The 14,521-nt window shown below is 43.7% G+C and overlaps 1 protein-coding gene across 1 annotated transcript in view; it reads left to right on the top strand.

The window, feature by feature from the left end:
• Window positions 1-6,888: 6,888 nt before the first annotated feature.
• The window catches only part of LOC122530861, a gene marked incomplete at its 3' end in the record, with an annotated part of 39,598 nt that continues 31,965 nt past the window's right edge, over window positions 6,889-14,521 (top strand). The window contains exons 1-3 of the mRNA XM_043658256.1: window positions 6,889-6,892; window positions 7,336-7,497; window positions 11,971-12,154. Of these exons, the coding sequence (XP_043514191.1) occupies window positions 6,889-6,892; window positions 7,336-7,497; window positions 11,971-12,154 (350 nt within the window). The remainder of the gene's footprint in view (window positions 6,893-7,335; window positions 7,498-11,970; window positions 12,155-14,521) is intronic.

Raw genomic sequence — 14,521 nt, 5'->3', positions numbered from 1 at the left:
ATTCAATCAACAGTAAATAAATTAATTAATTAATGAATTTGTATTCGAATTTATTTTACTACAAACGTCTTCCTACTCTTTGCATTTACATTTCTCTGATCGCGGGTTTTGCACGATATCTTAGTCGTCGTTCGATTTAAATGTCAGTTCGCCACTCAATCAACAGGAATAAAGTGCCCGGAGAATTAATCGAATTTATTCTAAACTCGAGCTTCATCGATCGATTAATTGGGCGTCGAGAGCAAATCTGGCATAATTGAGAAGACCAACAAATTAAAATTCCGCTGGTCGAACGTTCGACTATCACTCGCGGAAGTTACCCGGTGCGAACGGTCCCTCGTTCTCGCTAATTTTCACCCGAAGCTCCGTCCGATTTAATTAGCGGCCGCTTTCCGGGCCACTTTCCCCTCGAAATTAACAACGCATTCATCATTTCGGTACTCGCACGGTGAATCTATCACGATGGGCCAGAACGAGCAAAGAATTGACCAGACTAACCCGGATTCCGATACCGCGCCGACGAAACGGCTTGATAATTCTAACACTCGAGCGAATCCACTAAATCATTACGAACAAAGCGATACTACCGCAGGTAGTGGCCACTCTTCCCCCCCTCGTAGATAGTTACTCGTTCGCTGTTACTGATTCACTTTGGCAGGGCATTTATCACTCAACGTCCGGCGTATCGCATGAGTTTCGAAACGTTGTCTGTTTCACGACTGCCTAACGAGGAAAACAGTTGGCTCGCGACGACTGGACGACCACCGCTGGCCACCGGGCGGCTCCTCGCTGTTAGCGTGCGTATTATCGCGCGAGTACGCGCGCACACGCACGCCGGCATTATACATATTTATGGCGCACGGGCAGAGATACACGGAGCGGTTAGGAGAGGAGGAGGGCGATGCCGAGGGGTGAACCTCGAAGCCAATTAAAGTGCAAATGTATGGAAATACGGGTGGAATTCCAAACAGCCACCAGGTGACCGGGAAACCGTCATAAAACCCCGAAATGCGGAGCGGAGTTAATCGACACCGGCGTGTCGTCGCCGAGCGACGCTGAACGGCGAAATAAGTCGGAAGAAGAAGTGACGGACGACCAAGATGGACGCGCAAGAAAACCAACAGGGCGAAGGGTGGTTGATAGATTCGAGAGGCGACGCGATAGATCCCGAGCCGCGTTGCGCGAAATGGGAATTCTGTGTGAATCGGAGGTATCGAAGGTATCGGGGAACGATGGATACCGGGTTCGAGTCTGGAGAGGGTTCCTTCCAGAGGTCGAGAGAATTCGTGACCGTGTTCCGTAAAGACGCGAACGAAGTGAGAAGTCTGCCGGGAATAGGGGTAATTTTAGATTCTCCGAGCTAGAGAAGTTTTCTCGCTTTTTTTATCTTTTTTCCTTTTTTTTCTTCATCGGGTATGTCCAGTCGTCGACGGTGTTGAATTTTTCCGTTTTTGATCGTTTCTCCAGGCATTCTCTGGCCCCGTACTTTTCGCAATCGGTCGCTCTCGGGATGATTCTCGACGACTCGATCGTTGATTGTTTCGCGATAGCGTGGAAACGAGATTTTTCGATCGTACGCGGTTGTACGTGTCGTGCGAGGCAATTTCATCGTCGTATGGATCGGGAACATGCTCGTTGCGTTTAACAGCCGAAATTTTTGAACGGACCGACGCAGCAAACCGGATAAATCCACTGCAAGTCACCGGGTGGCGAGGGCGCGGAGGTGGACGAACGCGCAAGCAAACAGGGAAATGGGATCGTGACAAATCGAATCATCATCAATATCAGAGAAACGAGTAAACAGCGCGACCAATGTTCCTCCGGCGTCGAAGTTGATAAATTAATAACGACGAACCGATGGGGATGGAGAGCGGCTGGAGCGGGAAGGGGCGGAAGGGGGGAGGGGAGGTCGCGCGCGCTGACCGGGTCGAAGTGGAAAAAAATGTTTTCGATGCCGAAACGAAACCGGAGAACGTGAAAAATGCAGAGCGTCGCGCGTGTATCAACGGCCGTCCAATAAATTTCCTCCTCCTCCTCCTCCCCCCCCCCTCTCCCCTGCCACCCTCCCGAAGTTCGTCGAACCCTGTATTTTGTTCAAATTTCATGAGGAGAGCTTCCGCGCCCAGAAAATTTAACGATTCCAGTCTCGAGGCGCGAGCACTCGCAATCGGCCTCGCTGTGCCGAATGTAAAATATATCGCTGGTGGAAGCTCGCAGTGGCCCGTGATTTTTTCTCGCGGGCGACGCGTCAATCCCTGATTGTTCCGAACGCGAAATATAGATCGCGTTTTAAATTTCCATTTGGCCGCTCGTTGCGTTCACGCCGCTTCGTCGAAGATGACACAATCGACCGTTTTTTCCGCAGGCAAAATCAGCGAGATCGGGTACCTTCTAAATAATCACCAACTGCGCTCCAATTTGTCTACCGTTTGACTTAAATAAGCCGAAACCACCTTTCCACATGTCTCACCCGCGAATCCAATTCCACGCGATTTATCCGGCATTCTGCAATTCAAGCCATCGAGATTCAAATTCAACGAGTCAATGCTGAGCCACGAGATCGAGATCCCGCAGCCACCTTTGGAGCGTGTAACGCGAGAGCAGCGTTAAGCTCTCGCTGTGAATTAACCCAGGTCGAACCTCTGTCTCTCTCTCTCTCTCTCTCGGAGGAGGAGGAGGAGACGGAGGACGACAGCAGCGCGAAAAGATCCACTTAGCGTTCACTTTGGCCGACATTAAATTCTAATGAACCGGACGCCGGTCAATTTCAGTTAGCCGTCTTCCGGTAGATCGTGATATTCCGATCCGACTACGGTGGCGACCGTCCGCCGTAATGGCGCCGGATACATGCCGACGACCGGCTGCGGTCGCCCTTTCGCAAATGTCTAATAATTTTCGTTTAAACGCGGCGCAAGCCCCGGCTCTTATGCGCAGCTGCTCTCCTGCGACGAAAGCCAAGCGCATTAGCCCGCTAATAGACGAAATGGCGATCGTAGCCGATGTATAAAGAGAGAGAGAGAGAGAGAGAGAGATTGAGAGAGGGTTGAAGAGGAAAGGAGAAGGAGCTAGATTTTCAAGGATCGTTCGTTACAGTTGATATTAAGGTGGGATTTTCTACAAGCATCAGATGCACATTTACATCGATAAAATGGATAGAAGTATTATCCCTGTTTTGTCCTTATGGGATATTCGAACGCTCCGTATTGTAAATTCGATTGAAATTGAGTTTAAATTAAACGGCAATGTGTTTATTTCGGAACGAATATCGCGAAACATACTTTTCAAGTGACGCGGCCCGTGAAGGAAAGAACGAACGCTGAGGTAGAACAAATACGACTTCGGATTGAGAATCATGGATTTAGGCAGCGTAGGTGGGGAACGAGCAAAGAAACAAATCTCCTTTACCTGAAAGGAAACGCAAATGGCCGCATAAAATGCGGCAGACTCGTAACCCCGTAGCCACGGCTGCGTGCGTTTTCGTTCCCGTGATTCATGCGTCCCGTGTTGGGGGGTTGGCGTGTGACCGCGCTATGGGGTTACGGGCGTACTCCGTAATGGTCTTCGGTAAAGTGAAAAAAGGAGGGAAGGTTGATGAGCCTGGCAAAAATTCCAGCGGCAACAGAGATTCCTGGAAATGAAACGACAAAGCGTAGAAACTGGACTTTGATTCTCGTTTTATTAGCCGAAAATGTTCTCTCTTGTCTGTGATTTCTGTTTAGGATTAACTATAAATCATGCATAATGTGTGTACATTTGTAGCGACCTCTACTTTGAAGTATTTAGATCAATGATATCTTTTGTTCATTAAATCATTCCGTCGAGATGTGTATTTAATACAAACAATAGAATATTTAAAAATTGTTAGTAATTTTATTATCACCATGGAAATGTTTACTGACACTTATATATATTGTAACCATAGTAGAAATTATTCATTCGTTATTTAACTTTTATTATTTAATCTTCATTAAATTATTAATAATTACATATTTTGTTATATTGATAATATTTTTATATAAACAACTAAAATTAATTACGGAGTTATTATTTATTTGTAGTATTGTGATATAAATTTAAATTATCATATTCACTGCACATTTGGATGGGTGCGCGACATCTGTTGTATTATTGTTGAGCTGCTTACCTCGTGTGTGTCTGGGTGTCTGGAAAAACAGTTGAAATCGAAAGTTGTATCGTGTAGATCTCAGAGGAAAGTGATTGCTCTAACTACTAGCTGTAAAAATCTTAAAAAACTGAATATCTATGTTTCATGAAATAAAACTATATCGGATAATCATCGATTACCTAATATCAAATCACCACAATTTCCACTAATCTAACATCGTCTTTCGCTTTTGACATCACCTCGTTCTCATTAATTTTCCATTCTGCTATTTTCTTCTCCCCTTTTAGAAAGGTTCGTGAATCACACGCCGCTAAACGACCTTGCACCTCCTAGCTCGTTCGCCATTGACGTTAAACAAAACCCGCGTAATCGATCCCGAATCGATGGATTAAGAATCCAATTGGAACTGTCCGACCTGCTTCTATTTCACCCTCCTTCCCCCGTCCCCTTGTTCCCCTAGCTACGCCCTGTGAAATCCCTCGAAATCCTCGTCCCTCCTCCTTTCTTTACCTGATCGTCTTCCTATCACACTCGCGATTCTAAAACGTTCGTCTACATTCTACACGTACGTTTTTTTTTTTTTTTTTTTTTTTTTTTTCTGAAATCCAAAGTTTCCAGAGGCGGTTTCAACGGCGGTGGCGGCGATGGCAATAAAGTTTGCTTTATTTTTACTACCCCTCTGGCCAAGTACCACCCCGTATTTCCTCGGGATATTGACATATCGGGGCTGGCTGGGCTTCGCCTCTTAACGCCCTTTTTACACTGCCACGGAATTTATGTCTTCTTCCTCCATGTCCAACCACCCAATTCTACGCTTCTTCTCCTATCTTTGCCCCGGCCTACGTCACTCCGCATTCCGTCCCTTTTCCTCCTTTGTCGTCGATTTACTTACAGTTAGAGGCATCCGCCTGTCTTCGTTCGATCCTCGTGTTGTTCGAGTGTGGCCCTTTCTAGTTTTCTCCATCGGTCCTCCTCCTCCTCCTCCTCCTCGTCCTCCTCCTCTTCGTCGATTCCGACGAAAGGGGAGGAAGACAATCAATCACTCGCACGTATTCCCGCGTTTGCAGAATCAGCCCGGAAATCTCTATTAGACGTCGAATAGACCGGGGCTTTTCTACTTGGCTACTCACGATCGATGGATCGGTCGTCCACGATGGGAACGAGATTGCTTGTCGTTTCCGGTGAACGGAGCGTATGGATCCCGTTGATGAGATACGGTCGATGTTTAACGCGTTGTTGATGGAATTTGAAAAGTTTTACGAGACGTTGGCATCTGGTGATGAAACGGGTTGAATCGAGCGGCCGAATTTTACGTGCAAATTTGTGAAAATATTAACAGTAATAAACAGTGGACCTACTACGGGTTTTTTTTCGAAATAACGAGAGACTTCGTATTCGGTAGGATTTCTATCCAACTGATTACTATATTCTGTTCAAGTGATACTATATTGTTTTCCTTATCCACTCGTTTATTACAAAAGCTGATTTGCAAAAGCATTATTTCTGCTTACCTCGATCTCGCCTGCTTCAGTAATTGCGATCGAATTGTTTGGCGATTTTCATCCGTCTCATCATGTGAAGAAATATCCATCGAATTAATATCGCATAGCAACTTTATGATTCATAGCGACGGAGTGTTTTGTGTCAAATTTCACTGTTATTATTCTTTTCGGAATGATTTCATTATTCTGTTTAGCTGTTAAATAAAAGTAAAAGAATCTGTGGCAGTAAGCGAGCTAAAATTTTCAACGTCGGTCGTCGAAAAATTCCCATTTCATTATTAAACGGTAATCACCGTAGATCATTACACAAATGCACAATCATTAGCAGTAACTCTTTCTGCTCGATTTTGTATTCGCAACGAAACTCACACCGGCCAATGATCTTGATGGAATGACAGTTTATTAATTGTCGCGAGGCCGAGGTACGGCTGTGAAAATTGCAACAAAAGAACAAAGAGAGAGAGAGAGAGAGAGAAGGAAGCAAACGTGTTCGAACCAGCAAAAACAATGAGCAATCGCTCGTCCAGGGGCTTATATTCTTCCTGGTGTTCCATTTTTCGCCGGCTTTGTATTTATCGGCGTCCTGGGACGCGACAGCGTAAGAGTGACTCAAAATAAAAAGAAAAAAAAAAAAAAGAAAAAAAGAGAAAAACGAAGGAAAATCCAAGCGCAAAGGCGGTCGTCGTGTGATTGGTGGAAAAAAGGGCTGGTGGACAGGGACGTTCGCGGGAAAAAAACGTAATACCACGATCGGAATGTTGGGCGGAAAACGGATCGAACGAGCGAGACAAAGGGAACCCTCGACAAAATCGTTTGAACTGCAATTGCAATAGGAAGAAAGGATGGGAAGGAAGAACGCAGGAAACGCCACGTGTCCCGTTACTTAGCGAAAGGAATTACATTTTCTAGGCGGTCCGACGATTGTCCTGGGTTGCCTCGGTACACCGGAAGCCGCGGTAAAATAAATAGATTCAAGCTTGTCATCGAACGCCACAGGTGTATTAACGCGAGCTCGGCTTTGACGCAACGATTTTAACTCCCGTTTGTTCGACTGTCGTGAATATTATATTCGCGATTGTGCCGATAACCGGATTAATTGGCCTCGGTTACAGTGAAATATTTTACGATTTGTAACAGTTTCGTTTCGCCAACAGTTTATCGGCGAAGTGGCAAACGTGGCGTATCGACACTTTCTGTCCGTGTAATTCCACTAGCGATTCAGTTCTCCATTTGTAGCAAATGAAATTAATTAATAAAGAGATGGGCAAACGAAATTTCAGGATTTCTTAATAAATCGTTGACAAGTCTCTTGAAAATAACGTTAATTACAATTCGACTTGACGATTTTTTTTCCGTGTTCTCAAACAGCCAGTTTTCACAATGCGGCTTTTGGGAAAATTATATTTTTTTATGGCACGTTTTGATATGTAATCTACCATCTTATAGTAAGACAACAAATATTATTTAACGATTTCAATCGGAAGATTCTGAATGACTTTATCACTTCACACACGACAATCTGGTATCCAGGATCTACCATTGAGAAATACGCTTCTTAGCAGCCAAGATGCCAAGACGGAAGCTCGCTCGTGAAACAAGTGCATCGCGTTTACCATTTCTTAATTGCGCGCCTTTGCAACGAGATACACGAGCCTCTCTGCCGTTACAAAATGCCGTCCCTCTAACCTTTCTCGCGTCTGGTTCCAGGTCAAGTGGACCTTTGGACACAAACGACGAACGGCTGCGCGTGCAGTTTTAATTCGTCCAGCAACGAATGCGCGTGCTGCGTGCCATCCGGAGGATGCAGCTGCGGGGCTGCGTCGCCGGACAGATGCGCTCAGTGCGGCCTGGAGCAATACTGCGCCAACAGTAAGTAGCGTTGTGCCTCATGATCATTAGTCTCAATATCTCTTTGCGTCCCGTCAAGAGACACGCGCGCTCATTTCGTAGATCTTTCATATGCTCGTGCTTCAAGACGAGGAGATTCGTTCGTCAGAAAAGGAAAAATTCCAGATTCCATTTAAATTTAGTATTTAATTACAAGCGAACTTAGTTCTCGTTGTGTCAATTAGCTGTTTTCAAGAAAAATTGAAGACGAGAGTGTCAAACTATCTTTTTTTTTTTATATGTAAGAATTGCAATCTGAATAGCTTTGTTTATTCGACATTGAAATGAAATTCAAGCTTGCTCAAATGGTACCAACTGGAAGTTAACAGCGTGAACAAGCTATAGTATGCAAATTAACGCTGGAACTACCGACGACTAAAGCATGAAATTTCCATCCAGAGACGTTAAAGTGAAAGAAACAGAAAATCTTTATAATACGATAGGGTACAATTTTACAAAGAGTCATCCACGTCTCCAAAAATACACTGTTTTACATCTATGAAATATCCACCAAAAATATTCAAATGGCCACTTTGACCATTTTCTATGATAGTGTTAATGCAGTGGTACAAGAACGAATTTATTTACTAACAGCGTTATATACAAGCTATATTATACAAATTAATGCAATGGCACAACACATTATAAAGAGTGAGAAACGAGAAATGACGGACGTCTACAGAACGGAGGAAACGTGATTTCCAGTAGGTATTCGCACGCGTTCTAAAACTGTGACATTCAATTAAATCACGTCGATATCAAATTCGTTAGAGGTGCAACCGGCAGCTCGCAATACCATCGCCTTCTGATCGTCAGATTCGCGTATATTTACTTCCTTTTCCCCCTTTCCCCCCCGTCGAGGCAGGAAGTAATTGCGTAACCGCTGTCCCTTTGAGTACGGATCGTCGTTAGAAACAAGATTTACGCCGTTAAGCCACTCTACGTTCCTCGTAGTCGTCGACATTTTGTAACCGGAGTTTCGACAGATTACGGAATTGACAGTGGTAGTGGCCAGTGTCTGGGAAACGATCGGAAAAAGCCTAGAGTCACAGAACTCGCGCTCCCTCGGGGATAGGGGAAATCCTTTTATAGCACGAGAAACGATCGGTAATTCCCCAAAGGCAGCGTGAACTAACGTTAAAGAAAATGTCAGGAACGTCGATAAAAAAAAAAAAAATAATAAAAAGAAGAAGGAGGAAGGACGAGAAAAGAAAAAGAAGTAGGATTTCTTTGGAATGTTTGCGAACGAGCTACCGGAAACCGTTTGGCAAAGTATAAATCCTGCCACTGAAATTAGTGTCCTGCATCCCGTGGCTTTTCCTTCTGGCAACTAATTACGTCAGTGGTTCTTTCTGCTCTCTTCGTCCATCTATCCCCTTTTTCCGTCTCCTCACGTTAATTACATCTGACGTTATTGCCCCGCACGTCCCATCCATCAAACCTTTCTTTCCTTTGAGCCTTGACTCTTCTACACACTGCCGAAACGCACAACCCCACCTTCGTCTTTTAATCATACCGCTGCCATTAATGGCGTCTTTGCTCCTTTCTGTTTCTATTTCCTTTCTTTTCGTTTTATCTTTCTTCGCCTCTCGTCGCCATCGTCGTCGTCGTCGTCGTCGGCGGCGGCGGCGGGTGCGTGTCGATTATTTTTCAAGCCGGCCTCGCGTTCTCGTAAAAGTCGATCGCTCGAGCACGGCCCGACGAGGCTAACGAGTTTCCGATTAATTGATTTATCGATCTATCGGTTTAAACATATTCTCATTAATTCGAAGGCCTGTTCGACGGACAAAGGCCTTGTACGGAACTTCCGACCTGGTATCGTTTATCGTTCGCAGTTCTCCGGGGATACTTTTCAGCCTGTGAAAGGTTATCGATGAGACATTCCGAAGCTTTCGTTTTTCTTCTTTTTTTTTTTTTTTTTTTTTTTTTTTCTTTTTAACGCGGACGTGCGAAGGGAGTTAATATAAAATGCAGCCAGGAAAATTTGAAATTTGACGTATCGAATTCCTGCGATTATTGTCAAACTGATTGCAGACTGAAGAAAATCTTCATTAACTTCTTAACACTAGAACTACCAAAATGGTCAAAATGACGAATTGATAATTTTTGTTAGATAATTTACAGATGATAAAACAGTGTATTTTTGGAGACTTAAGTGATTCTCTGTAAAACATATAAATAAAAGCTTGCGTACCATATCGTATTATAAAGATTTTCTCTTTCTTTTCTACTTTAATGCCTCTGATGGAAATTTTATGTAGTTCTAGTATTAATATTTCTGCACATCCCACGCTTGATAATTCGAATCCAATTTTACGGAGAAGCTTCTCTTGCCTTTTATTTCCTCTATACGACGCAGCCTCAAAGGCTTGATAAAAGAAATTCCTAGAATAATTTCGAAACTCGTTATACAGTCGTCTACAATATTGAAAAATACTCCAATACTTTTTTCGTACTTTGTAAATTCGCATCCAATTTTACGGGGAAAGTTGTACAACCCCCGTGAAATTATGACATTCCCTCTATCGGTAAATTTTCAGTCTCGTTTGAATCGAAATTGGAAAGTACAGATTTTCCATGCTGTTTGGCGACAGATAAATTAAGAATCGACTCTCAAACGGCGGTGGGAAGTTAGTCAGAGTGTCGCGTGTCAGTGTCGCGACTGTTCGTCGCCTCGAATGGAAAAGAGGAAGGTCCGTTTTGTCTCGGTGGCGTCGACGGAACGATGCAAGCAAGAAAAATCGTTATAAGTGATGCATCATTTTTCTTTCGCGCCGGTGCGGTGTTGCGCTTCCACGTGACCCGGATTCCACGTCGCCAGACAATGGCGAAATGTATCGCACGGGAAGATGCATCGAATAAATAATCCCCTGGTTTCGGGATTCGACGTTTTACCACGCTAGTGTCTTTTTTTCTCTCTCTTTCTCTCTTTCGCCTCCGCAAAAATTAGGTTCTGTCTTCCAACGAGCGGAACTTGTCAAACCGCGATACACGGTCAGTTATCGTCACAAAAAAATTTGACCAAGTTTGAAAGAATTACCCATAATAATGAAAATCAGACATTTGCAACAACTAATGTAGACTTTAAAAATTTTAATTTTTGACATCCTTGGAAGATATGGAAAATAACTTCACGTTTGTCATATGAACTTTGTTGGAAGATGAGAAAAAAAATTTTCCACCTTGAGATTGCCGGAGGAAGCTTGCTTTAGATACGAAGATACTCAGTGTTGGATGTAAGAAAACGATGACTGGGCGAAAGCTTGCAGAAATAGGGTGTGCCGGAATCATTTATTGGCTTGGACACAATGGCTGTATAGACAGCTGATACTGGAACGATGAAAGAGTATTTTTTTTCCCCTCGCGGAATGGAAAATGGGTTACGATATTACGACGCGATGAAAAAGATCCATCTCAAATGCAATACCGCGTCGTTACATGAAAATTCGTTCGTCAACCTGTGTCAAATGGATTCTCTGTGAAAAAAAAAAAAGAACAAAAACAGTTTAATTTCAAACGACGTGTCAATTTTACTCGCGTAAATTTATTTTACCTCCCTTGGTGTAAAATATTGCGTATTATAATTGCGTGGATCGCGGACCGTCTATTTGCATTCGTGGCTTTCTCAAAGCCGAAACAGAGAGTTAATCCGTTCCAGGAATACCCATTACGTTTTTGTTTCCACATTCATACATACAATTCGCAGTACAAACTGATCTTCAACCGTCTTATAAACAGACGAACGCTCGTTCGCTAAACGCGCATGAACTTGACCGAAGCAGAAACGTGTCAGTCGAGCAACATTTTCAAAACAGGTCGGACGTTCTCGTACGAGAGCGGAAAGTAACACAGTTTGGCGAGTCTTGCTCGTCCACGACGCAACGTACATTTAATTAACGTCGATCGGGGTGTGAAGGAATGCCTTCCGATCGTCCAAGTGCAACAGGTGTGTTCGAAATGAGTTTCTTCTTTCTCTTTCCTCTCTTTTCTCGTTCGCCACACGTAAGGAAGAGTAAAACGGGCGCGAAAAATCCAAAAGCAGGAGGCCAGAAGCTAGAACCGAATCCAATCGTCGGGCAGCTTCGCCCGAATTAGCCACAAATCAAATTAAACAGACGTAACAATCACGCACGGCTCTGGCATTTCGCTGGTCGAATGATAAATTGTCCACGTACGCACCACTCGCTAAATTGCGTGATAAAGCTTCGTTCGCAACGTTATTACGTGTAATCAGCAGTGGATTATGCATACGGCCGATAATATTGCCAGTCGATGCAGTCCATTAATATAGAAAATTAAATTCGATCGGGAACAGAATATAGTTGTAATTCGCTTGCCATTTTCAATGCTAGAAACGTTGCGTGTAATGAACTTTCTGAACGGTGATCCCTTTTCTCCTCCCACGAGCCCCCGCGGCCAATTTACCGATAACCATCCTCTGCCCCTTTGTTACAGTGTGCAACATCACGTTGGACAGCAGACAGTTGTTCAGCAAATCGGATCGCGGCTTCGGGCAGATAAAGTCGCCGTCTCTCGAAGGGCCGTCAAGGTGTACGTACAGGTTCGTGCCGGACACCGGGCAGCGAGTCGAGTTGCAGATTTACCGGCTGATCTCCATTGGACGGCACAACGGCACCGCGTAAGTAGCTTTCATACTATTTCGCCCCATTATCGACGATGGCCATTAAACGTGCGGTGTGCAACGTGTGCACCGTTATGCACAGATCGGGGGATATAAATTTTATCTTTCGCCGGGAGATCAAAGGGCGGACGTTCTTCCCTGGCACTATGGACCTCGATAATCGAGGCAAATTGAAATTCCAACGAACCAATATGTAGATTCGAATTTACGAGGTTTAGACGATTCGTGTTTTCACGAAGAACGAAAGTCCAGCGTTACCAGCTTCGTGTTACTGTTCCACGGGTATTTGCCCGAAACACCGGTTCATTATTGTCTTTGTGCCCTTTTTCTCAATCGAGTTTTCACAAGCTCAACAAGTTTCACCGTGTAATAAAATTCGCGCAAAACTCGCGCTGCATTTTACACGAAATGCTCGAAAAGGGGGATTGTTTTGCATCGCTCTTTGCTGATATTATTTTGTTTACCTCGCGTTCTCTTCTTCGCGTCTGCTTTATTGAAAGTTAACTGCTGTATCGGTCGCTTGAAATTTTCATGTACAATTGATGTACAATTAGTAGAAGATCGCCAAAAGGAATTAATTGTTGACAAGTCACAATTGGCGACGTCGCGTCTACACGGAAAAAGATAAAAAATCTTAAACTGTTAACTATATAAAAAATCTAAAACTACCGACAGAATCTTCTGTTCTTTCATTGAAAAGGGTGTCAATATACGAGTTGTCCATGACGCGAAATGCAAACTTAACTGGACGCTATCCGCAGAAAGGAACGCTCGAGACAACAAGAAAGAAAGGTCCCGTTTCCGGCGTGTATTCGCTTAACGAGAAAACTCGGGAACAACGAAAGAACAACGTTGCAACAATATTTGCCGACGATGCTCGCGTTGATAATTGTCTCGTTAATGTAAAGCTGTAGGGAACGATGGAACGACCCACGGGGGCACAGTTGAAAGCATTTCAACTCACATTGATCCGGCCTTTCAGCATTAATCAAAAATGCTTTTAATCACTTCGGGCAGGCGCATCGCTCTCGGTGCTTTTAATTAAATTAACATGCTGCACGTTGGTACTCGGACGCACGCGCGAACGTTCTGCTTGAAATATATACATGTATACATATATGCATACGTGAATATTTTGCCGGTACTGAAAATTGTTATTGCAATAAATCTTGTTCCGCGGTATTCGTTGCATTCGGGCACGAATTTCATGCAGGGAACAATTCATTTCTCGTTACACGTGTCACTTGACGCGAAATCTGTAATAACACAGACGCGAAAAAGCGGTCAACGACGCGCGACGTTGTTCAAGCTTCATTATTTCGAGTATGCCAGCCACTTACAACGGATTAACAAGAGAGTGTTAATTGTAAAATTAGTGGCAAACGCTAACGTCACCATTTGTACGAGGGGAGGAGTTGTTTGCTCTTCATTCATCCTGTTTTTACAGCGCGATTGACGTTTTTTTACTGTTTGACGTTGTTTGACAAACGATCAATTTATAATTTTCCCACGAGAATTCTTACATGTATTTTTAGAGGCTCGAATGATTCTTAAAAAGTAAAACGTATAGTATGAGTTTGTTGTATTAATTTATAATATATTGTATTTATTATAAATTTTTTCTTCTCTACTTTAATTCTCTCATTGCGAATTTAGGTGGTTCCAGTGTTAAAAAATAGACTATCAGTATTTGGGAAACACTGATAATCTCGTTTGATTTCTCACTATGTTGTAACGTTTCTTGAAAGGAAGGGGAAATATTAATTTTCAAGCGAGTTTCTAAGATAGAAATTTGTACACGGTAATAGTTTCATTTAATATCAGAATTTCTCTCGTGATCCCAGGTTCTCAAATGTAACGCAACATATTATAAATTTCGTGCAACGTTCACACTTCAAATCTATCTACAAGCTAATCGTCTACATTTCCAATACTTTGTCCTGCCACTTGAGGATTCAACAATTCGATCTCGACTCGGAGAATGTCGAATCGGTCGTTCAGATATAGTGTCTCTTTAAAGTCAAAGTATACGGATACGGCGCGATCGTGGAAAGAGGAATCGAGGGAGGATGGGCTTCCCAGTGGCCGATATGATTGGAGATCGCTCGTGTCGATGGTCGTTTCAATTTGTCATACTTCCGTTCTAACGGCGACTACCATCGCCGCCACACTTAAATTCCTCTTCGACCGTGTATAGACGGAGCAACACGAGCCTGGAGAGCCGGCCGAACGGTCTCGAAAGAAAAATTACCGTTTCTCGGAAAGCGTCTTTCCCTCTCGCTCCCCGCCAAGGGATATATAACGAAGAAAGTTCGCGCAGCCGAGGAAAAGAGGCCTTCGACAAGCTTCGCGAAAGTTCTTACA

This window comes from Frieseomelitta varia, unplaced genomic scaffold (assembly GCF_011392965.1).
Source record: "Frieseomelitta varia isolate USP_RPSP 00005682 unplaced genomic scaffold, Fvar_1.2 scaffold_1008, whole genome shotgun sequence".
NCBI lineage: Eukaryota > Metazoa > Arthropoda > Insecta > Hymenoptera > Apidae > Frieseomelitta > Frieseomelitta varia.
The sequence above is the reverse complement of the archived record's forward strand: the minus strand, read 5'-3'. Positions and strand labels throughout refer to the sequence as shown.